Below are 24,750 nucleotides of genomic sequence, written 5' to 3' on the forward strand. Positions count from 1 at the left end.
GGAAAACAGAAATATCGTTCCTCATGGAGCTTATTCTGGCATGGGGTTTCTGAATAAGCAGGTAGACGAAGCTTCATTTCTTTTTATCAACAACATTTTGCTCACCTATATAGAATAACTTGAAACTTTTACAGCGATAAACACAATAAAATGAGAAAAGATAAGATGAGGAAAAAATGAAAGTAAGAAAGCAGTGATATTATAACCTTGGTAAACTCTAAGTGAATACAGACAAAATAGCCTGAAGGGTGGTTAGAATAATCAAAGGTAAAATAAATTGCAACAGATATAAAATAAAATAAAAAACTTCAATCCATTCAAAACCATGAAAATTAAACTCCTTTAAAACAGTGATCCTGGTGTGCATTTTAAAGTCACTGGAGGGTGGGGCTCCCCACATGACAGAGAAGCTTTGCAAATCCTCTCCCTTCCCAACATCCTGGACACTGGGAAATATTGTTGAAAATAACCATTACTGCCCCCTTAAATAAATAACAGTTTCCTCTTCAAGATAATTTATGTTGCTTGGATCACTTGAGTCCTTTGTTGTCTCTGGTCTATAAATATCCTGTGTTTCTGCTCTCCCCTCCAGCCCTTTTGCTCATCCACAGTGACACGTTTACTCTTTCTATGCACCTTAGATGGTTTCATACCCTGATTCTGAATTTCCCCCATTAGCACTGGTAGATTATTTTTGAAAAGAGAGATTATTTTTGAAAGAAGTTTTTTTTTTTTTTTTTTTTTGTCAACCCAATGTGTTTCATATGGCTCAGATGTTCATGTCAGGCCTCAAAGACATCCTCCTACATCTATAAAAAAATTATGATAGAACTCCACCTAACAATGGAAATGCCCAGAGACATGGAATGGGGTAAAATCGAGGACTTCCGAAACCTCTCATTAGTGGGGAAAGCACATAGACACAGAAAGCGGCAAAGTCTCCACTAGAAGACTACAGCAGTTAAAAGAAAAGGGGAAGCTAATGACATGGCAGATCTGAAGCAGCCCCGTCCAGAGGGTCACATGGCATTCCTTCCTGGGAACCAGGAGCCTGTCCCACGCTTCCTGGTGTGCTTCTGAATCAGGGTCTGCAGCAAAGAGACTATTTCGTTTAACTTTTTAATTAACGTGTGTCCTTGCTGACAGACATTGTGAATGGGGTACTTTTCCCTTCCCATTATGGCTTAGACTTTAGATTTAATTACTGTGGAAATGAATCAAGAAACATGACTTCAGGCACTGCATTTTAAATGCCAGCAGAGTAACAATGTGACTTCTCTATTTGAAAGTATCAGTGTCATCCCGTCTTAATGATAAGTGATATCAAAATAATTTTAGGAAGGAGCTACCAACCTGGAGACCCTGCAACTCACGGGAAGATCACCTGTTAGTTGCAATTTGGAAAGGTTTTCTTTGGGTAATGACTTAGTTTTATTTTGTGTGTATTCATAACTACTCAGATATAAAGAAACTGTCCTCTTCAAGTGCTATATAGGATAAAAACAACAGTCTGTTCACTTAGATTTAAATGAGTTGATGAGATAGAACCTCCATGTATATTGTAAAAATGTAGCCAGATTCTCTTCTACTGCCTAAAATGAGTCTGGGGAATATTTAAAAGTACATTATCTTTCATGTCATGAGTGAAAAGCCATGGAAATGCAGTGAAGTTATTAAGTGGTTAGTTCTCCAGTAAAACATGCATTTGCAAAACAAACCAACCAACAAACAAAAGAACAACAAAAACCTTAAAATGATTTTAAAAGAAAGGAAGTGAAAGCCAAGTGGATACCTTCTCATGCAGTCCAGTGCTCGGATGAAGAAGTCCTTGTGCAGCTGGTGCTCGTCTCTCAGGATGGAGCACTGTTCAAGCGTCACTGACATCGACGTCCTGTCTTTGGCACTTTTACAACAGGTGAAACGAATACCATTTAGTTTGCGACAAATCTGTAACACAGATGGACAAGCCGTTTATTGTTCTTTGGCTGGTTACTCTAGGGTGGAACTCCTAAACTCTTCTTGTCTCAACACACTAAATTTATGTTAATATGTGATAGTTACGGTTGGTTCGATCTGCCCTATTGAATGTAAAACCACAGCTGGTCGTTTCAAAAGCCAGTGTAACAGATTTTATGTAGTTTGTATGGTGTGAGGCGTGGGACTGTTGAAACCACATGGGTGGTCAATATCCAGCAGGGGCAGCAATGCTCCCTGGAAGGGGCCCAGCTGCAGTGGATAACCCTAATGATCACAGCTTAGGAACAACACCTTAATTGTGAAGGGGCTCAGACACTTGATTTGAATCCTAAATAACTAATGTTGTCTTACTTAGGACAACTTAAGCAACCTTTGCTAGTCTTGGTCTTAATGTTAGAAAATTTCAAACATCTACATGGTACCAGCACAGCAGATGAGGGAACCTCTAACCACTTAGTGAATCATACTAACCACTTATCAATACAACTAATAAGAATAAGGACACCTCCCCTTCCCCCCAAAAAAATAGCCACTGCTAATTGCACATCTACTGTGTACCGGTGCCCTGCTAATACATTTCATATAGGTTTGAAATTTAATTAACTGCACATGAACCCTGGAGGAAGGTATAATTATTCTCATTTTACAGGCAAGGACATCAAGGTTTGGAGAGGTTAAGTAACTTGTGTACAACACTGTCCAGCCAGGATGTTAATGTAAGTCCACCTAACTCTAAGAATCAAGTCTTTAACTTCCATTCTATTCTGTGTTTATCTGTAATTCCTTCTTTTTGCTATTCTGCCATAAATCAGGAGAAGCATTAATCTCTTTTCTCATCACCTCATGGTTAACAGGTGAATCATTCCATTCTTTTCTCTTCCATATCCCTTGGTAGAGCCCTGATACCAGATACCAACGATCAACTTTAGCATCAACATGTAGTTAACATAAATCTGACATAATACAGGCCTGCTTTATTATCTGCCATCAAGGAGGCCTTCACAGTTGCCTTAACTGTTTTGAGAAGAGGATATAATAATACAGTTTATCAAGGTTTTATACCATATTTTAATGGTGATTCTTAGCCTAGGATTTACCAGTCCTTATTATTTACCAGTACCTTATTTGGTACTTTCTCATTATTTCCAGTAAAAGTGACTAGAGAACTGTGAAAGCATGACTTTACCATATAATAATTTTCCATCTAGAGAATTCCAATCCATTCAAATAAATAGTATTTCAAAAAATTTAATATAAAATAACAAAGGTTGGGCTATATTCATGGTAATAAAATATAAATCTTGCTATCTACTTATCAGATATGATTTTTTAAAAGAATGAATTTTCAAATACTATATTATCACTATTATTTGTGACATCCTACTAAGAATACTGAGTGTTCTAAATTTAAAATTGAAAGGAAGCAGGGCCATTTCATCAGAGTAGACAGGCTGCATTTTTACAACACTTTTTAATTATATGAGGTTAATTTAACATATCTGATTGGCATTTGATCTTCAGATTCTCATTTTTATTTTTTAAAATGTAGTTAAGATAAAACCAAAAGCTTTATCTTTTTCAATTAGAATGTTAAAGCTTATCAAAAGCAGTATTTTCATCAATAGATTTATAGAAGGGGAAAGGAAATAGAAGCAGAAGTAAAAGCTTTTTTGAAAATGTCAAAAGGGATTTCTATATTTCTTCATTTTAAGAGTATTATCATGGGCCTTGGTTTACAGGATATTGAAACTGAGGTATCAGCCTACAGATATGCTATTAATAATAAAGTTAATATTCCCACAGAATGCCAAATTTCCACACTGTGCATATGTGTATTCATCAAGACAGGTACTTTCACACAAAGGGAAGTTGTGAGTAAGCCACATTTGGCCAGTATATGAATTTTAGAACAGTATTTCAGAAATGAATGGAATTAATGGGAAAACGTTTTTATATATTCAAATGGGAAAGTACATACACTAAGAAAAAATATACATTTGTGTTTGCATGTGTGCATCCTTCACTTTCCTATTTACATAATTGCATGGTATGTATATAATGACATGTATCTGTCCCCAAGTTGCCAGATAGCCTTGGTAAATGATCAGACTTCCTTCAAGCTACCATGTTATTAGGGAAAGAGCAAAAATAACTTACAATCTGCCTTTGTGAAATTTTTGTGAGAATTAATAAGCATAGTAGTGTTTGAAGATATAAAGAGCAGTCACACTGGGGAAAAACTATTAAAACAACCTTCCTGTAAAGCACTATGGTGCTAAATGGGACCAGTGTAAATGAGCCGCCTGAAAGCCATGTTTCATATTGTTACCTTTGATGTTCTTCCCTGGGGCTCTAAGGGGGCATGAAGGGAAACTAAAGCTGCTTTCCTCTGCCTTGCTCTTGGTAAGTTATTTTATCTTTCAACTTATGGTAAATTATCCATTCCTTTTCTACAGAAGAGAGGAAATAATATTGGATTATAAAGTAAGCACTGACAGTAGGGGGAAAGGCTCTGTCTGAAACACTATTGATAGCAAATGAATAGAGTATGCTAGCAGTTGGGTTAACCTAACTCCAAATTACAAGAGTAATGCTGAGAATAACTACACACATGGAATTCATCATCGAGAGCTCCAACGTTTGCCTTTCCTAATGAAAAGATCCATTCCTTAGGGTCTGAATGTTTAGCAAAACTTGTAAGATTATCTGAGCTATGCCTGAAATGGTTGTCAGATAAGAGCTTGCAAACCACAGGCAAGATGCTCTTGCTCACTCTTGTAGAAATCTGGGGTGGGAAAGCAGGAAGATCTTCTACCCTGAGGGTGTCATTAACTGAGAAAGAACCATACCATATATAGCTCATTACCCTGAGAGCAATCTGCCAGTAATACATTCTATGCCAATATCTAAATTAGCAAACACATTTACAAACTCATTAATTGAATAATATGTCCAGGAGCCTTACTGAGGCTTTAAGTCAGAGATCTGATAACTACATTCTGTTGAAATCATAAGTCTCTAGAGCATGAGATGGGCTGAAACATGCAACATCAAGAAAATTGAAGACACTTCCTTCTAACCTCCAAGTGTCAAACATATCCAAGATTTGTGAGAAAAGCCAATGAGAAGGATTCTTTCTCATTGAGTTTATCTTGTTCCAATTTGTGTTCTAGTCTACTGATAGCACTATGACAATGCTTTATCTCCTAGACAATGGAAGATGACATCTGGTAACTCAGAGTGCAAATGTTGGGCCCTATCGAGTAGACACCCAATATTGATTGCTGGTCCTCACGGTGACAGTGAGTAAGGTCTAACAGGACAGTGCTTACCGTTGCAGCTAGCCACATGATTTCTACATTCTTCCTCTTTTTGGCTTGGATATTTTGATGGAGATTTTCTAATAATCCTTTTAAATCATTTTGTTCATGAAAATGTGAAATGTCTGAAAAAAGGAGAAGAAAAAGAAACAGTATTAAGCTGCTCACAAAATTTTCCTCAATATATTTGCAAATGCAATCGATGACAACAAGTGGTGTTATTTGGAGCAGACTATGTAAGGATAATCATACTTATTAATCCTCTAGTTTTATTCTTTATTTAGACACATGACTCGGTTTCCCTATTCTGTGTAATTGTGGTAATGTCAACTAGTCTCATATAATACCAGTGGTTCTCAACCTTCCTAATGCTGCGACACTTTAATGCAGTTCCTCATGTTGTGGTGACCCCCAACCATAAAATTATTTTTGTTGCTACTTCATAACTGTAATTTTGCTACTGTTATGAATCATAATGTAAATATCTGATATGCAGGATATATTTTCATTGTTCGTGACCCACAGGTTGAGAACCATTGCATACTAACAAGAAAAACATTCTTTTTAAAAAAATTGATTTGAGAGAAAGAATAAGGGAGAGGGAGAGAGAAACACCAATCAGGAATCAAACCCACCACCTCTTGGTGTATGGGATGAAGCACCAACCAACTGAGCCACACCGACCAGGGCAAGAAAAACATTCGTAATGATGATGACTGCTTCAATCATAGCATGGCATAGATGGATATAACCTTCCATTTTTTATTACTGAATAGCTAGTCTGAATCAAGAGACTAGATGGGGTAAATATAAATATCCTGCAAAAACACTGATTTAAGGCAACCTCATGTCAAGATTCTTAGGAGATTTTTTTCACAAGGTTCACAGTCAGAGGCAGAGTCAAATAAAAAACCTAGTCTCCCAACTCCTATGCCAGTAATTAATTTTCCCCAAATCTGTGCTAGTGTCTTCACAATTAACTATGGGTATTAAAAAGCAATCATCTTAACACAATGGACCAGCTTCTTCAGAATTCTGAGACTCCAGAATAAAGCATAATGATTTTTCAAAATAATTTAGTTTCATTGTTGACATGGAGATATTTTTAATCAGCCATTTTAAACCACCTATACAGCTCCTAAATATAAACCAAATGGCTATCCTTTGCCCATAAGGATAGTGCTCTAGCATAGACAGACATGATATTCCTTGTAATTTCACCCCCTCTCCCCATTGCATGTTTTTTAGAAGGGATCATTTTGATGTGCTTACAGTTTCAAGTCACTATTTCCATGTCTGTCATGACAAAACTTGCCTTATTCAGAGCACATCCATATCAATCCAACACTTTACTTGCTGCCAAGTTTTTTTCAACATGACAAAAATCTTGCAGGCCACAGAAACTCAGATCTGGTTCTTGAAAGAAGTATCATAAGTAATGACTAGTTTGTAGATTAATAGATGAGCTTTCAAGATATAATGATAGAGCCTTACATAGCCACTGAAAATCATGGTGCCAATAGAACATAGATTGGTTTTAGTCTGAAAATCAGTCTCCTAAAATGTAAATATAGCCAATAAGTTTTGCTTTTTGCTCCTCACTCCTGCATTCCTCTAACAACAAACTTAGAGCAACTAATCTCTATGCCTATCTCCATAGGAATATCATTTATTCAAATGGGGTTGAATAATGTAATAAAAAAGGTGAAAGTACAAAAATGTTCATTGCTTTGTTTAATATTTTTTAAAAATTTAAATTTCAAAGAGAGAACAGTAAACTGTTACATCGTGCTGCAATGTAATATATAGGTAAAATAAATAAATGCTGTATGTAACATCATAAATATATACAAAACATGTTGAGTAAAAACTGCAAATTATAGCAGGATTCATATAAGATAACAGCAATAATATAAAGTTAAATGTGCAAAGCTGTACCATATTTTCTATGGTTGCATACATTTGGAGTAAGAAAGTGTATGAGAAGGCAGAACACCAAATTCAGGGTATTGATTTGCTCAGAGGCAGGAGGGTTAGAGATGGAAACCAGACAGGGCTTCCCCTTTAACTGAAAATATTTCTTTCCTACAAAATCTGTGAGGCTGAAGGACAAGTTCCCTAGTGTTTGTTATTTGATGATCTGTTTTTTGTTTGTTTGATTGAAACTTTCATAATTGTTTTTAAAGAAAGCACCCAGCCAAAATTCTAGAAAAGTGATTTCTAGTGCCAAATCTTACTCCAACTTTGATGTGTGGTCTTGGGCAAGTTGCTTAACCCTCTGTCCCTATTTTCTCAACTGCAAAATAAGGACAAGAACCCTGTCAAGTTTAATTGACTTGCAGTGGAAAACAATTAATAAAAGTCTTGGCAGAAGAGGCTACATCATTAAATTCTGTGTCAACTCTGAAAAACAGAGGAAGACATTCATAGCTCTTAAGAGAGTTCGTAGCCTCGGATAGGATGCCAAGCTTCTCAGAATTTATCCAAAGTAGAAAATGTTCTCTTACACATACACAGGTGCACAGAGATCACGATCAAGAACATTCACAAAACCAGAGACTGACTCCCACCGCCTCCCAATGGAACAGAACAGCCAAGTACACATGCACTTTGGAGTACACCCTTTCTCCTTGTTTCGTCAAATGGGGCTTCTTCAACAAGAGTTCTGAATCGGACATTGACCTGAATCAAAGACAGGGTGTTGAGTGATGAACAGGAATAGGACTGTGAACTCTCAGCTGATCGAACTGTAACACTAATGAGGCCAAGGCAATAGCCTCATCCATCCCCTCATTGTCAATTATTTTAAGTTGTCAGAGTCTCAGATGAAATGGAAATGAATCCCAGCACCTGTTCCACTCACTTCCCACTGCATAGCAGGCATAAAATCTACTTGGGATCAATCACGTTCTCACTCTGAAGTCAATCGATACAATTCCATCACCCTTGAAATCAGGACTAGTTCAGGGATGTGCATCTAAATCTAAGCCAGTCAGAACTTGACTCTGACCTGGGCAATTGTTGCAGGGGTATGGATGCAAGTGATCTGTGATGTTCCAGGTGAGGGAGGCTCAGGACTCTGTAAAACGCAAAGGGGAAGAAAAGCTCTTTGGTTGAGGATGGGAATAGTTCACGGCAGCCATCCTTGAGTCACAAAGGGACAGTGTCAACACTAGGAGTAGCAGAGGGATGAAATGGGGTGGGGGAAATCATTTTAATATTGCAGAGCCACTAAACCCATTATATATTGGACAGGGATATGAAATATTGTAAAGATAGTTTACAATATTCAGCTCACAAAGGGCCCTGGGTGTTTTTCCTTCTTAGCTCACAGGGCCAGGCAGCCCTCCCTTATAGGGCTGACACAGGACTCAACTAGTGGAAGCATTCCAATAGACCTGGATGACAATACCCTTCTCCTTTGTTTGGGAAAAGTGCAAGAAATGGACATTATCAAGAGACAAGAGAGAGGTCTGAGATGATAAACTAATACTTGCTTACTCCTCATTTAAAGGATAGAGAAAGAAGCATTTCGTCCAACCAAATCACTATCACATTTGCTCCAAATCATATAGCAAATGTGATGGTGACTCTAAAACATGGAATTGTTTGTGCTAGTGATTTATAGAAGTGCTTTATTTTATTTTATTATTTGCTAACCCCAAATTTAGGTGTCTCAATGATCTAGGTGGGCATGAAAGGGGCCTTGAAAGGTTTCTGAGGTCATGCAACCCAATGGGAGGATCAGAGCAAGAAGAGAGAGAAGCATCAGATCTGCCCCACCAGAGTCTCTGCAGTTGGTCAAAGAGGCCAGGTAGGATGTGAAGGGAAGTACATCCTGATGGTTTAGTGTGCCTTAGAGTCAAGGCAGAGAGAACAACCGTCTGAGAGCTACATCACTATCCAAAGATGTGGAAGGAGAAATCCACAGCACATAGTACCCAGATAGAGCCAACAGACTTCCCGGCTGTCAACAGTTCCGGCACCAATTTCAGATATTTACTTCTCGATTCAGATGAAGACAGCAAAGATTTACAGGACATGGCTTTTCCATTCTTAGGAAAAGAGAAAGAAAGAAAGAAAGAAAGAAAGAAAGAAAGAAAGAAAGAAAGAAAGAAAGAAAGAAAGAAAGAAAGAAAGAAAGAGAGAGAGGAAGGAAGGAAGAGAGGGAGGGAGGGAAAATAAAAGAAGAATCCACAGGTGTAAAACATATTTCTATAGACTTAGATGCCTTAATAGTTTTTCACATAAATATTGCAATAAGTATATGTGATAAACTGGTTCCTTATTTTATATCACTTTATATCCCCTACAGAAGTTGTATTCTATCTGATTTTCTCCTTGGATATGCATGATGCATCTGATGTAGCTTATAAATAAAAAACCTAAACCTTTACTAAAGTCTTTTACATGGTTAAGAATGACACAAAATTTCTATTGGACTCAACTGAGATTTCTAATGATAAGTTTCTTATTTTTACTTTTGGTATTGTCCAGTGGCACTGACAATGTCCTAGCACAGTGATGGCGAACCTATAACACGCGTGTCAGAGGTGACACATAAACTCATTTTTTTGGTTGATTTTTCTTTGTTAAATGGCATTTAAGTATATAAAATAAATATCAAAAATATGTCTTTGTTTTATTTTGGTTGCAAATATCAAAAAATTTCTATATGTGACAGGGCACCTGAGTTAAGTTAGGGTTTTTCAAAATGCTGACACGCTGAGCTCAAAAGGTTCGCCATCACTGTCCTGGCATGACCAGCCGGACACATTCAAGAGAGCAACCAGGGTAACGAGGCAGGTGTGGACCATGCCACCTTGCCAATCAGCTATGTTGGTTCAGAGAATCTCAAAATTGCTCTCACATCACCAGCACCTGCTTCTTTCTTCCATTGACCTCTATATCCGACCTCTCCTGAAGATTTATAATCAAGCAATTATTATTGTTTTCTATAACTCTCAGACTTACAATCAGGAGGCATCTTTTCCATAAATATCGTGTAATATTCTTTTAGAAGTTCAAAATTTTCCTGATTAATACTTTCTTGCAAAGAAACATCTCCAAACCTAAAAAGAGAAAAAAGAAAACAGTAATAAGTCATAAAATAGCACCTGAAAGGAACACATTTCATCTTTCCTTTTAAAATAGATGGCTACAGTTGCCTAAGGACTCTCCTTTATTTTATTTTATTTTTTTTAGAGAGAGGAAGGGCGAAGAGAGAGAAATACTGATGTGGAGCTTCACCTTGACCAAGGCCTCCTGCATGACCCCTACTGGGGATGGAACCCACAGCATGGGCATGGAATCCGATCAGCAATGTCATGGTACACAGGACAATGTTCAACCAACCGAGCCACACTGGCCAGGGCAGGAGTCTCCTTTTTTTTTTTTTCCAGAAAATGTTGCACAATAGTGATTTCAAACACATCCCAGTCACCACTGGCCCTGAGTCATTCCACCAATCCCCTTGACACACCAAAATATTTTCATAATCACCAAATATAAACTTGAATGAAACATCAAGTCTAAAACACCAGCCCCTGTACTTGTACATAACTGATATTCACTTAATGTTGGTCTTCCCACCTCTGCAGGACTACATCTCTGAGACATAGATAACTTTCTTCTCTCTTTTTATCCCTCCAATCTTCCTCTTCACCATGAGACTTGAGGAGAGGTCCAGGACTGGACTCTAGGCTGCATATAGACTTACTAGAGGCCCGGTACACAAAAATTGGTGCACTCGGTGGGGGGGGAGGGGTCCCTCAGCCTGGCCTGTGCTCTCTCACAGTCTGGGACCCCTTGGGGGATGACCACCTGCTGGCTTAGGCCTGCTTCCCCGGGGATTGGGCCTAAGATGGCAATCAGACATCCCTCTGGCAGCCCGACAGCCCTCAGGGGATGTCCACTTGCCAGCGGGAGCAGACCTAAGCTGCAGTCAGACATCCTTAGCGCTGCTGAGGAGGCAGGAGAGGCTCCCACTACCACCTCTGTACTGGCAGCCTTCAGCCTGGCTTGTGGCTGAGCAGAGCTCCCCCATGTGAGAGCGCACTGACCACCAGAGGGCAGCTCCTGCATTGAGCGTCTGCCCCCTGGTGGTCAGTGTGTGTCATAGTGACCAGTCATTCCCAGTTGTTCTGCTGTTAGGGTCAGTTTGCATATTACCCTTTTACTATATAGAATGGAGGCCTGGTGCACGGGTGGGGTCTGGCTGGTTTGCCTTGAAGGGTGTCCTGGATCAGCGTGGGGGTCCCGCTTGGGTGCCTGGCCAGTCTGGGTGAGGGGCTGAGGGCCGTTTTCAGGCTGGCCGGGACTGAAGCTCCCAGCCTCTCCTTTTTTTCTTTTTTTTTTTTATTCTGGGATTTATTTACCTTCTATAATTGAAACATTGTTGCCATCACTGGCGCTCCCAGCTCTGATGCCACGGCCGGCTGAAAGCAGGTATCGGTGGTTTGTTTAGCTTCTATAATTGAAACATTGTTGCTTTCGGGCTCAGAGCCGGGCTGCAGCAGGCGGGGAACCTTGGCTTCCTCCATCACTGGAGCAAGCAAGCCTCCTGTTCGCTTCAGCTGCGTGGCTGCCGGCTGCCATCTTTGTTGGCAGTTAATTTGCATATCACCCTGATTAGCCAATGGGAAGTGTAGCGAAGGTACGGTTAATTACCCTTTTTGTCTTTTATTAGATAGGATACACACTGACAAGGGCACATGCACAGCCCTCCAACCTCTCAGGGAGTAGTTCCGCCAGTATTTTTTTCTGTCCATACCATGAAGGCCTACACCCTCTGCACTGGTGCACTTCTGCCTTTTTCTCAAGATAAAACTTTCTACATGTATATTACATATCTTATGTTTTCAATAAGCATTTCCTAGGTTTAAATTAGGGGTTGGGAACCTGTTTTCTGCCAAAGGCCATTTAGATATTTATAACATCATTCGAGAGTCATACCACAATCTCAACTTAAAAATTAGCCCGCTATATTTGGTCGAACATTTAATTAACTCACCCCTAATGCCTTGGCAGGGTCCAACCAAATGATTTTACAGGCCTTCTATGGCCCATGGGCCAGAGATTCCCCACCCCTGGTTTAAACTAAAAACCTACTTCTCTCTCTAACAGAAACAGACTCATACAGAGACCATACTGAGCGTTGCCAGTGGGAAGGGGGTTGGGAGACTGAGTGAAAAAGATGAAAGGATTGAGAAGTACAGATTGGTAGTTAGAAAATAATCATGGGGATGTAAAGTACAGCATAGGGAATATAGTTAGTAATATTGTAACAACTTAGCATGGTGCCAGGCAGGTACTGGAAATATCAGGGCAAACACTAGTTCTAAAATATCTGATTGTCTAACTGCTATTCTAGTACACTTGAAACCAATACCAAATAATATTTAATATAAACTGTAATTAAAAAGAAATTAAAAAATAAATAGAAAGAAAACCTGAATATCAATCTTATACCTGACGCTTACCTCTCAGCAAGAGTTTGCTGTTCATTGATTCCGACGTTAAAAAGTACGGGATGTACATGCAGTAACTGCCCTTCTTTGATCTGCAGAGGTAGAGTCTCAAACATCCTCGCTGGAAGCTTCACCTCCACCACGTAATGTTCACTGAAGCAAGTGAAGGACAAAGAGAGGAAGTATTGCTTATTTCATTCGTTTTTATGTTATTTTAGATTCATTGGAAACAAACAATAAAACAGTTGGAATATAGCACTGATTTAGGTTTGTGGCTGCTATCTGCTTATTTTCTGTTATTAATTCATTCAATACTCATTTCATTCACTTCTGTACTAAATTACTTGGCATAAAGGATTGTTTACATGTTTGATTTCTGTCCATTGTTCCGAGTTCCGGTAGGAAAGGAAGAAAGTTTCAGTTCATTGTTGTGTATCAGTGGTATGTGCATAAGAACCTCAATATTTGTTTTATTGATTTAGTTATTTTAAAAAACCAACTGATAGCAAGAACAACAAAGTAATTCATGATACATTTCTTAATATAGTGAATCTAAGAAGCCGAATAATTTATAACATTTTTAACAATTATGGCCTGATATTATTGATGAACCTCCCTCTTTGTGATGGCCTGATGCAAATGCAATAGTTTCATTATTTAAGGCAAACCGTTGGGAGTTCCTTATCATTTTGCAACATTAGCATATCACAGGTGGATATTTTTGGAAATTGGAAATTTCCATTAAAAAATACTCCTAACAGACTGTCGAATCTCAGAAGGTGGGTAGGAAGAAATCAACCAAAAACTTGTATGCATATATGCATAACCCATGGATACAGACAATAGTGTGGTGAAGGCCTGGGGCAGGGGCAGGGAAGGCTAGAAGGGGTCAGTGGGGAAAAAAAGCAGACATATGTAATACTTTCAACAATAAACATTAAAAAAACAAAAAACCCCACAAAAACACTACTCGTAGTGTTTAGTGTTGAAAATTTAAATTAGGATTAATAAAATATGGTCACCATGAATATCTACTTGTATGTTTTGAAACTTGACATCTTCTGATGCAGTGTGAATTGAATATAGAAATATAGTTTTACCCAGAATTTAGAAAAATCCATATGATTCCAGAACTATATAGACTGCTGGGATTGTAATACATGTATTTGGAAAACAAGCACAGGACAATCAAAGGATCTCTTTGTGAAATCTCTGTAGTTTCTCCTATGCATGTGGCTAACCAATTATCGCAGCAACATTTTTGGAAAAGATTCTCCATTGATTTGTTTTGGCACCTTTGTTGAAATTGACTGACCCTAAAGGTAATACTTTATTTCTAGACTCTACATTCTGTTCCACTGATCTATACGTATATACTTATGCCAGTACTACATGGTCTTGATTTTTGTAGCTTTATAGTTAGTTTTGAAAACAGAAAGTATAAGTCCTCCAGGTTTGTTCTTTTATAAAAGTGTTCTTGGTTTTATGGGTTCTTTGTATTTTCATGTAAACTTTAGAATTAGATTGCCAATTTCTACAAAAAAATTCAACCGAGATTTCAAGTTGTGGAGAATTGCCATCTAAACAATATTGAGAATTCTAATTTGTGAGCATGGACTGTCTTTCCACTTATTGAATCTTATTAATTTCTCTAAGCAATGTTTTGTGTATTCTGTGTACAGTTCTTGGAGTACTGGTTGAATTGAGTCCCATGTAATTATTCCTTTTTCATGCTGTTGTGAATAAAATGATCTAAATCACCACTGTTTCTGACAACTTTTCAGGAGTGTACTTTTTTCTGCTATCCAATCCGAATTGTCAGCCCCCTCCTCTGGTAATGAAACTGCTGGTTTTCATGGGCTATCTTCCTCTGGTAATGTGCAAATAGAGCTGAGGTTGCAGGAAGCAACCTGCCAACAAGGTCACAGACTCCAACTGTCTTATCCCAATGCTCACGAGTTTTCCATCAATGAATGCTTCTAAATTTGTGTGTGCATTATTCCCTTAGTCCTAAGAGGACCATCTTAGACAATTCAGTCCATTTGTAATGTTGCTTTCTGAAGAGAGGATCTGCCCAGCTGTGCACTTAGCCATTCTAGAAGTCCACATCTGTATGATGACTTCTGAATTGAGATACAGCCTGAAGAATCCCCTCAGAAACAGCATCCTGTACTCTGTCTATATAAAATGGCCTGGTAAGCTCCCCTCATACATTGTGATAAAAATATCTGTTTCTCCCTTTTGATAATAATCTTTAAAGTATTATAGAGTGGTACTATTTTCCAGGTATATGCATGAGCAATTTTACTCCTCTTTCTTCCAATGAATGGTAAATTAAGCATTAGTTGGCACATGAAATATTTAGTTTTATGAGAATGTGCTGTTTCTTTATGTATAAGTAGCCACCTTTCATTCAACCACCTCAAGTCATCCATCACGCAAAATTATCAGACGTTTACTAAAGTCAAGAAAACAAGATTAGCTTGAACTTACTTAGTCTCCTCTTCATCTCTCTCTAACATGAGCAGGACTTTCTCTGTTATAGTACCCTCATATTTATTCACTGTGCTCAGAAAATGTTTTCAAATTTCAAATACCATCAGGAAGCATAGAAAAGTGCTAACAGCAGAATGGTTAAAACTTGGAGGACTTCTGATTGAAATGATTTACCATAGGATATAATTTTTCTGTTGGAGCTCTATACCACACAGCATCATCTTCTTAATTATTTCTGATATTCTGCCTATCATATGCTGACCTTCGAAGCTATTTATTTAAAGCCATTCTCAGAAATCTCAGTCTGGGAGTGAATTGTCAAAAATAATTAAGAAAAATGGTGGCATATGCCCCTGATATATAAATACATCTTTTCTAAAATGTTGCTGCCTTTAACAGAATTTAATATGAAGTCATCTCAAGAATTATGATGCTATTAACCAAATGATTCTAGCAAACGTAAAAATATCCAGAGCTTTATACTGGATAGTAATAAAGAGGAAAATATTCTCTTCATGCAAGCTGGTATTTTGAAGTCCTCATATTTCACAGAGAAGCAATGCCATACTCACCTCACTACAGTACAATTTACAGTCAGGAGACTTCTAGGAGTTTTTAAAGATCTTCCCCTATCATGTCACCTACATTTATTTCTCACCAACAAGGGAAAGAGAAAAAAAAATTCCAGAGCAAACCTTACTTCTCCTCAGCTCCTTCATCAAGAGCCAATTCAAATATCTAACAAAGCTTGGTCTTTAGGAAATGGGCACCACTTACCGTCTCCCTGTTATAACTGGCAACACATCATTGGATTTGGCTTCAATTATTTTAAATGCAACTTTCTTCAAGTCTGAAATGCCAACAGCCATGTCCTCCAGCATTCCGATTTCATCACCTAAATGAGAGAAAGGAGCCTGGTTACAAGTATAATATATTTTTAAAAAATATATTTTTATTGATTTCAGAGAGGAAGGAAGAGGGAAAGAGAAATAGAAACATCAATGATGAGAGAGAATCATTGATTGGCTGCCTTCTTCACACCCCCTACTAGGGATTGAGCCTGTAACCCAGGCTTGTGCCCTGACTGGGAATTGAACCGTGACCTCCTGGTTCATTGGTTGATGCTCAACCACTGAGCCACACCAGCCAGGCACAAGCACTCTATTTGAAGAAAGTGTCCCTGGATAGTCTACCTCACTGCTGGGATTTGTTCTAGCATTTTAGTAAAGGAGTTTCTGAATGAAACGAATCCATTCTCAATGCTTTTCCTCAGAGGCTGAAAGTTTTCATCAGTGAAATAAGAGCCATGTCAACGGACTCCAGCAGTTCACGGGCCCTTTGAGGGAAGAAAGAATGTGCTCATTTGCTCGGAGGCAGCAGCGATGTTTTGACTGTTCTATGAAACAAAGTGTCCTGCAGTTTCTTTCCATTGGCAGGACTGATCTTTGATTTCTAGAAATAAGAGAAATGGCTGAATTGAAGATCCTACCTAGGCTCATGCTAGTTTTATATCTCAATACACTGGCAAATAAAGCCTAAGGAGGAGGTAATCAAGTACCATTCTAATCAGCACTGCCCAATAGAAATAGAATGTGAGCCACATATGTAATTTTCCATTTTCTGAGAGTCAGAAATCTTTTTATTTATTAATTTCAGAGAGAGAGGAAAAGAAAGAGAGACAGAGAGACAGAAAAACATCAATTTGTCATTCCACTTATTTATGCATTCGTTGTTTGATTCTTGTATGTGCTCTGACTGGGGAATCAAACCACAACCTTGGCATATTAGGAGGATGCTCTAATCAACTGAGCTGCCCAGCCAGGGCTCAGTAGTCATATTTTAAAAGATTAAAATAAAAAGGTTAAATTCATTTTAATAATATATTTTATTTTAACTCAATATCTCTAAAATATAATTCCATTGATAAATCGATATAATCAAAATAAATAATTAGTTATTAATATAAAACTCTTCTTTTAAACTAGTTGTTAAATCTGGTATACGTGTCTTATACATACTGATTTGAACTAGATAAATTTCAAGTGCTCAATAGCCATACCAGGCTACGAATTGAACAGTGCAGTTCTAGGTATTAGAGGGTTGGACTTTAAAAATCCAGTTCTTGAAACTACGTTGGCAAAGAGCCTTTTCTATTAAAAAGCCAGATAGCTGCTTAGGTCTCCACTATGAAATAATTTATAATTCTATTTTCATAACATAATGGAGGGGAGTACAGTTACAAAGTGAATGCAAGGAATGAAAAGTTACATTACTTCTGGAATGCTTTAATGCAATAAAGTTTTACTTTCATTTTTATGTTTAACTGAGGAATCCAAGGACCAAATATCCTATGAATAGGAGTATGACTTTCACATGTACCAACCATCCATACTCACTGTATGTACTTAACAGTCCTTCATATTGTACTATCAATCCCACCGTGTGAAGCTGCTGTAGGAAGCCAGGGTCATGCAAACTTGTGTGTAATTTGATGATAAAACCACAGACCAATCCAGCAAGCTAAAAAAAAAATCATTGAAGAAATTGATGGGGGTCAGCGAACTTTAATTTAAAAATATTGAAGACTTCTGAGGCATCAGAGATTTAATTAAAAAATCTCAAGTACATTTAACAAAACTCTATTTATATATCTATGTTGAAACCAGTTGGCAGTCTTTGATCAAGTAAGGCTGGGGCAGGCGGCATTGTGAAAGAGGAAAGAGCATGGGCTCTGAATCAGGTTGACATGACTACAAATCCTGTCTCTACCATTTCCAGCAGTAAGACAATTAGAAGTTATTTAAAATGTACACATATTATTATTTTAAAAAATACTTTTTGCACATACAGAATAGAAGACTACTCATTTCATAGAATCATTGAAAATACTCAATGAGGAAATGTGTATCACTCAGAGCACATAGCTCCATTTGTCACTGGAGCATCCATGACAGGGGCAGTTTGGTTAAAATACTCCATTGGTCTTAAATGTTTAGAAAGAGAGGCCTTCTGTCTCTCTCCCTCCCTGTGGCTGTCTATAAAACTCATGGGGCGGAGGGAGGAGGGGGAGAAGAAGGCCCCTGCATAGCCACTGTGATGGAAGCCAGTCTTGGTGTCATGGAATCTGGTTGGGTGTAGGCAAAGGAGGTGCTCCTGTCAAACCTCCTGTTCAAGCCTTCCTGCTGGCAAATTTATTTTCTAAACTAAACAAGAGACCATAATGAGGCCCCATCCTGGAATCCATGAAGGAGCTGTATAAATAGTGGGTTGCAAATAGGCCCCTTTGCCAGTCCTAGCTGGCCACTATCCCTTTCCTTCCACTGTGCTCTGTACAGAGACCCCAAGGTATGATACAATGACAGCATGGGTGACCCTTTCCTTCACAGACTCTCTTTTCTGAAATTTCTACATCTACCTTTCAGAGACTTGGCCACCTCTGAAGAAATAAATACTAAGATCTTATAAACTGTTTGGTTCATATCTATATCTATATCTATATCTATATCTATATCTATATCTATATCTATATCTATATCTACATCTACATCTATCTATCTATCTATCTATCTATCTATCTATCTATCTATCTATCTATCCATCTATCTATCTAAAAGCCTAAGTGACCGGCCAACTGGCCAGTAGCTATGATGCGCAATGACCACGAGTGGGCTCAATGCACAGGCATGGAAACATGGAACAGACTGATGAATCTCAGAGGGAAGAGGGGAGGGGGGAGGGCAGTAAGAGATTAACCAAAGATCTTATATGCATACTAGAGGCCTGGTGCACGGATTCATGCACTAGTTGGGTCCCTTGACCTGGTCTGCAGGAATCAGGCTGAAACCTCCTCTCTGACATCCCCTGAGGGGTCCCGGATTGCAAGAGGGTGCATGCAGGTCAGGCCGAGGGACCGCACCGGTGCACAGATTCATGCACCAGGTCTCTAGTTATGAATAAGAAAAACTGGGTACCAAAACTATCAGGAAAGAATCCCTTTAAAAATAAAACTGCCCAGGGGAGACCCCTGTCTTCACCAATGATAGCAGCGAACAACCCAGCATGGTGCTGTGCTCACAACACAAGGGGCACCTACTGCTTGGCTGAAGACGATGTCCCGTCTCAGAGTCAGCATCAGACACTGGGGCAAGCTGTAGGCCAGTTCCTGAAGGAGTACGAAGGTCAGGGATTGCTTGGCTCGGTTCACCACTTCCCCCATGCAGTCCTTCAGGGTAAGGATGAGGGGGTACAGCTGTTCATACCAGTCCTCTGGGAGGGGAAAAAGGGGTATAAAAACAGTGGGATAAGTGATGGAAGGTCTTGCAAGATAGAGCCCATTTGTTGTTTTTCTCAGTCAAGTTATACATATTACTAAAGATTCACAAAGCTTAGATTTGAAGATCTCCAATTGAAATATCTCCTCTGAACGCCGGATGAACAGTCTTAGTGAACTGAACAACACATTTCCTAATACTTGTCCTCTTTCATCTCAGTGTCTCTGCAAATCTTGTCTCCACCTGGAACACCCTTCCTCTACTTCCTTTCCTGACAAACACTTTAGTTTACCTGTAGGCTCAATTCAGGATTTCCCCCTAACTAGCATAAGTCACATAATCCACTTACCAAAGTTTGAGTTGAGTTCCACTTCTTTTCCTGCCCATAGCAACTTTCGGTCACTGTTCTAGAACTATCTATGCACTATTGCTCAGCAAGAAAGGGAGCTCACTGAGGACAAGGGATTGATTTTTTAATTACCAAACCTCCAGAACTTACTATAGTGTCTAACATATGACAGGTTTTCAATCAGTTTTCATTGAATGTTAAAAAACATGTAACAAAAGCCTTTCAAGATAAGGACAAGCATGAGAAAATCACGTTTTTGACAGTTTTTGGAATTTGAGCAGATTGCTCTTCAAACCAAGATACAAAATTGGAACCCTCTGTACTTTTCGTGTGCCTAGATTTTGAATGTGTTTCAATTATAAAATTATGACTTTGGCATGTGACATAGATATGATTTTCAATGTGTTAGAAAATCAAAGCCCTAACAAATATCAAAAAGGACAAATTCTGGGTTGTGTGACATCCTATTAAAATATAAATAAATTGCCCTAGCTGGTTTTGCTCAGTGGATAGAGCGTTGACCTGGGGACTAAAGGGTCCCAGGTTTGATTCCGGCCAAGGGCACATGCCCAGGTTTTGGGCTAAATCCCCCCCCAGTAGGGGATGTGCAGGAGGCAGCCAATCAATGATTCTCTCTCATCATTGATGTTTTTATCTTTCTATCTCTTTCCCTTCCTCTCTGAAATAAATTTTATATAAATATATATGTATATATATATATACATATATATATACATATATATAGTATGACAGATTTAAAGAAATGAGTGTATGTTGAAAATTAATTATGAATCAGGATCTGAAATGATACAGATTCTCAGCATGGAAGCGTAAGTTTCACCATAATTAATGTCAGTGGTCAGTAGCAGTTAAGATCTTGGGAGAGTTATAGGGAATGAGAAAAAAATCATAATCACTATTTAAAAAAATCACTATTGTTCCATGTCTACTGTCACTTATTTATGTTGTGGTATAATACACTAAATGAAATAAACCAAAATGGTTGGAAGGGTAATTAATGACCTCAACTTAATAAAAAGATATGCTCTTGTAAATGCTTATGCGATGCTATGACAAAAATACATTAGGAACATTGGGAGTTATTTAAAATATTGTACAATTAAGTGTTATGCTCTGAATAAAAACACTAGAGAAAGGGGAACTCAATGAAAGCCTAATAAATCTGTAATCATTTAATAAAAGACTCACTTTTGGGCAGACTAGGATAAAATATGAAAAATGGTTCAATTTAAACAAGCTTGGTTATCTATTGATTCTTATGTGATTACTACACATAAAAAAGCAAATGGACAACATCACTTAGTTTCAGAATAAAAGACACCAAGAAGGAACACTCTATATTCCCATTTTTTTCATATTTATATTCTTTTCTCTCCTATTCTCTCTCCCATTCTTTTATTTAATAATTGTTCTCAATATGAATGTATACACTAAAACATGCACACACACACACACACATAAAAAACCAAATATTTCAATAAATTGACTCCAATGTAAATCTTAAAAGATAACAATAGACCAACATTTTGTGCTTAGGTCTGTAAAGATCAGTTTCTATTAGAGTGCTCAACCATAAACTAAAGCTCAAGCAGCAGGTGGCGCTGTTTCCTCAGGCTGAAGCAGGACCACTTTGTCACTCCATTCAAGCAACTGATTTAAACTTCTTTATACACATGCATGGTTCCCAAGTGGAACCATGTATACTGTGTAGGCACCTTGAATCATGCTATCCTGTGTTAAGTGGTCACAATCTTGGCCATGGAATTTGAGCATATTCCTCTTTCTAGTGAGATAATCTAAAATTTACTTGTTCTACCTTTTCCCCTTGTTAGATACCAAGTGACAGCTCAAGGTAAACATGGCTGTTGGGTTTTCTTTTTTGAAGGTCTTTAAAAGAGGAATCATCACAGATGTCTCCATTAGCATCAGGATAATTTTTAAATTCATTTCTAAATCTATTCTCACTCATATTTGATCAGTTGATTCTTAATTGCAATCAGATATTTAAAAAGAAAGTCTGATTTCTAGTCCTACTAGAATAAAAGTGAAAACCTGGAATATAGAAAGAGAAATATGCTCTTATTCTACACCTAAGAGCATTGTTAAATACTTGTCTGGTACACAATGTTCTAGTATCTCCATTTACTATAATTATATACACTTTTTTGGCTAAAATTTAAGGGAAATGACAGTATAGGAAAACATTAATCATGAATGAGAAAATTACAAGCTTTTCAGCAAGGTAGAATGTCTTAAGGATAGTAGTCAGTTTCTTTTGGAGAAGCATATGAGAGCTAAAAATAGGTGTGTTTTTTCCCTAGAAAAGAAACAAAGTTCAGCAGCTGAAGAAAAACTGCACTAGCAGATGCAAATTGCAATGACTCTGGGTTTGTTTCCTGTTGCTATCCACTCAGTGTGACTCTCCAGCTCTGAAATAAACACAACATGGTGTGTCAGGCCAAGGAAAGGCCCGGCCAGGTCATAAATGGCCTTTTTGCTCCAATGAGCAGCCAAATCACCCTCACAAAGAAACAGCAAACGCTTTACTTCTCTCCTGAAAGTTATTTTTTTGGGAAAAGAGAATCGCTGCAGCTGTCGATAGTCCTGACACTGTTGTCACTTCCCCCTTACCTTCCTGTCTCTCCATACACCACAGCTGACATGGTGTTTACATTGTCCTCATGATAAAGCCATTTCCTAATAGGGATGAAGATGGTGTTCATTCTGTCCTATTTAGACAAAGTAGGAAATCCTGAAATGCACACGTCCACGCTTCTGAGCTTAGTTTCATCAGGTTTCAGGTAAGATTTTACACGCACGTGCACACACACACACACGCCCCACAATTTTGTCACTGCACCAACACCTCTCCAGGAGCTTACTGGTCCATTTGGCATCTAAGTGCCCCATCCTTTCTGATTCTATCACTGGGCTCTTTTCAGTGACAGAGGAAAATACAAAAAAGCACGTTTTATTGTCTGTATATAAACTTGCTGAAACTCCTTAACCCTGACAGCAACAAGCAGAGTCTTTGCTCAGGAAAACAAAATGTGCGAGGCTTCACTGAGCTTTTCCTGAGCTTTGTGGAGTGTGCTGGCAGCTGGCCAAGTGGAGCTTGTTTTCCAGCCTTTGACTGTTTCTAGAATGTAGCCAAGTGAAGCTTACTGAAGGATTCAGAGAACAACGGCGGGCGCCCCTCACCTCCTCCACACACCATCTATTCCCCGCACAGGATGCTCGAGTCCTCTGAGCTCAGCGGCACTTATGGTACCCAGGAGAAAAATGAAAGAGCCAAATACCAACCAACTGGAACAGGGCATACTGCTTTCCTTCCAATTCCTGAGCCATTTTCTTCTCAGGTGCTTGGTCTCCTTTGCTCATTTAAAATAATTAACTTCAAACAAGCCTGTAGCCACTGTTGTTTTTGTTATCACAAGTTTCCAGACACAGGAAAAAAAAGAGAAGCTAAAAAATTGCATGCCCATTAATCTTTATGAAAAGAGATCAGAAATGAGTCCAGCTTTGAGGTTTCGCCTGAGTTAAGGAGATGATGAACTGCGATGCCTGGCGATTAGAACGGCCTTTAAGGAGGGTGATAACATTTCCAAGGTTGTGAGAAGAAGAGACCAAACCCACAGCCAACAGGGCTTTTCTATAATGCCCAGAACTCAATGCCGGTGGGTTCACGAGGGGCCTGTGTCCTATGCCACACCTGATATGGCAGCCTATGTGCCCCTCTCAGAGAAGGCCCTGTCTTTCAGGTATGATTTTATAACATGAACATCATAACTAGAGGGGTCAATTAATGCTAAGGCTTCCTCTCCTGATACCTTACCGCTAAACTTCTTCGTATTGGTATAATATAATGTGGCCAACTTTGGTCATGGAACCTGCTCATACAAGGCCTCCAGTGTCTGAACATATCCCGGGGTTATGGAGCACAGAAACGAGGTTAACCCAGACAATAGGGCAGGGGTCCTCAAACTTTTTAAACGGGGCCAGTTCACTGTCCCTCAGACCGTTGGAGGGCCGGACTACAGTTTAAAAAAAAACTATGAACAAATTCATATGCACACTGCACATATCTTATTTTGAAGTAAAAAAACAAAACGGGAACAAATACAATATTTGTATTTGCATGTGGCCCGCGGGCCGTAGTTTGAGGACCCCTGCAATAGGGGAAGGAAAGCACCTGCTGAGGCTTAATGCCTAGAATATCCTCCCTGGTCACTCAGAATATCCTCCGCTAAGTCTCCCTACACCTTGCCCATCTTCATCATCCATCTCCTGGCTTTGGTCCAGGATAATTAAAAACTCAATCTGGATATATCTTTTGTTAACAAATGCTAACCTATCTTCCTTATGTCACTTTTTCTCCCTTTTTTCACTGCCACCACAAGAAATACACTCATTTGTTAGGCAAATAGAACCTCCCAGCTATGAGGTCCTATAGGTGATACTAGTACTTATAACTCATGGCCTCTGCCCTCAAGGAGGTTAAAATGTAGAATGGAAGGTAAGAGGTATAAAATAATACCTACAATATCAGCAAGTTTGGTTAGTGCTATAAAAGATGGGACAGTGACAAAACACATTGAGAAGAGTGAAGAGAGAAGAGAAAAGAGAATACATCTCTGGTGAGAAGATTATGTTTTCCTGGGTGTGTCTTTTGCTGAACACTTTAAGAATGTTTTCACTGAAGGGAGTTCAGGGAAGCTGATGGCCTGCAGGCAGTGAGCACCTGAAAGTGAGGCTTTGTAGGAACAGAGTCCGGAGGGGCGCCTGGTTTGATAATGCCAAATGCCATAAACAAGTGCCTCTAAATGACTGGAGGGCCCGTAAGGGGG

General features: G+C 38.7%; 1 protein-coding gene across 7 annotated transcripts in view; it reads right to left on the reverse strand.

Annotated features, from left to right (window-relative positions):
• The window catches only part of INPP4B (inositol polyphosphate-4-phosphatase type II B), a 563,010-nt gene that overhangs the window by 43,832 nt on the left and 494,428 nt on the right, over positions 1-24,750 (reverse strand). For all 7 annotated transcript variants that reach the window (XM_036311860.1, XM_036311863.1, XM_036311861.1 and 4 more), the window contains 7 exons: positions 19,356-19,528; positions 17,659-17,782; positions 16,040-16,157; positions 12,779-12,919; positions 10,272-10,369; positions 5,310-5,422; positions 1,793-1,947 (listed from right to left, as the gene is read on the reverse strand). In XM_036311860.1, the coding sequence (XP_036167753.1) occupies positions 1,793-1,947; positions 5,310-5,422; positions 10,272-10,369; positions 12,779-12,919; positions 16,040-16,157; positions 17,659-17,782; positions 19,356-19,528 (922 nt within the window). The remainder of the gene's footprint in view (positions 1-1,792; positions 1,948-5,309; positions 5,423-10,271; positions 10,370-12,778; positions 12,920-16,039; positions 16,158-17,658; positions 17,783-19,355; positions 19,529-24,750) is intronic.

Source organism: Myotis myotis, unplaced genomic scaffold (genome assembly GCF_014108235.1).
Source record: "Myotis myotis isolate mMyoMyo1 unplaced genomic scaffold, mMyoMyo1.p scaffold_m19_p_6, whole genome shotgun sequence".
In the NCBI taxonomy this organism is placed as follows: Eukaryota; Metazoa; Chordata; class Mammalia; order Chiroptera; family Vespertilionidae; genus Myotis; species Myotis myotis.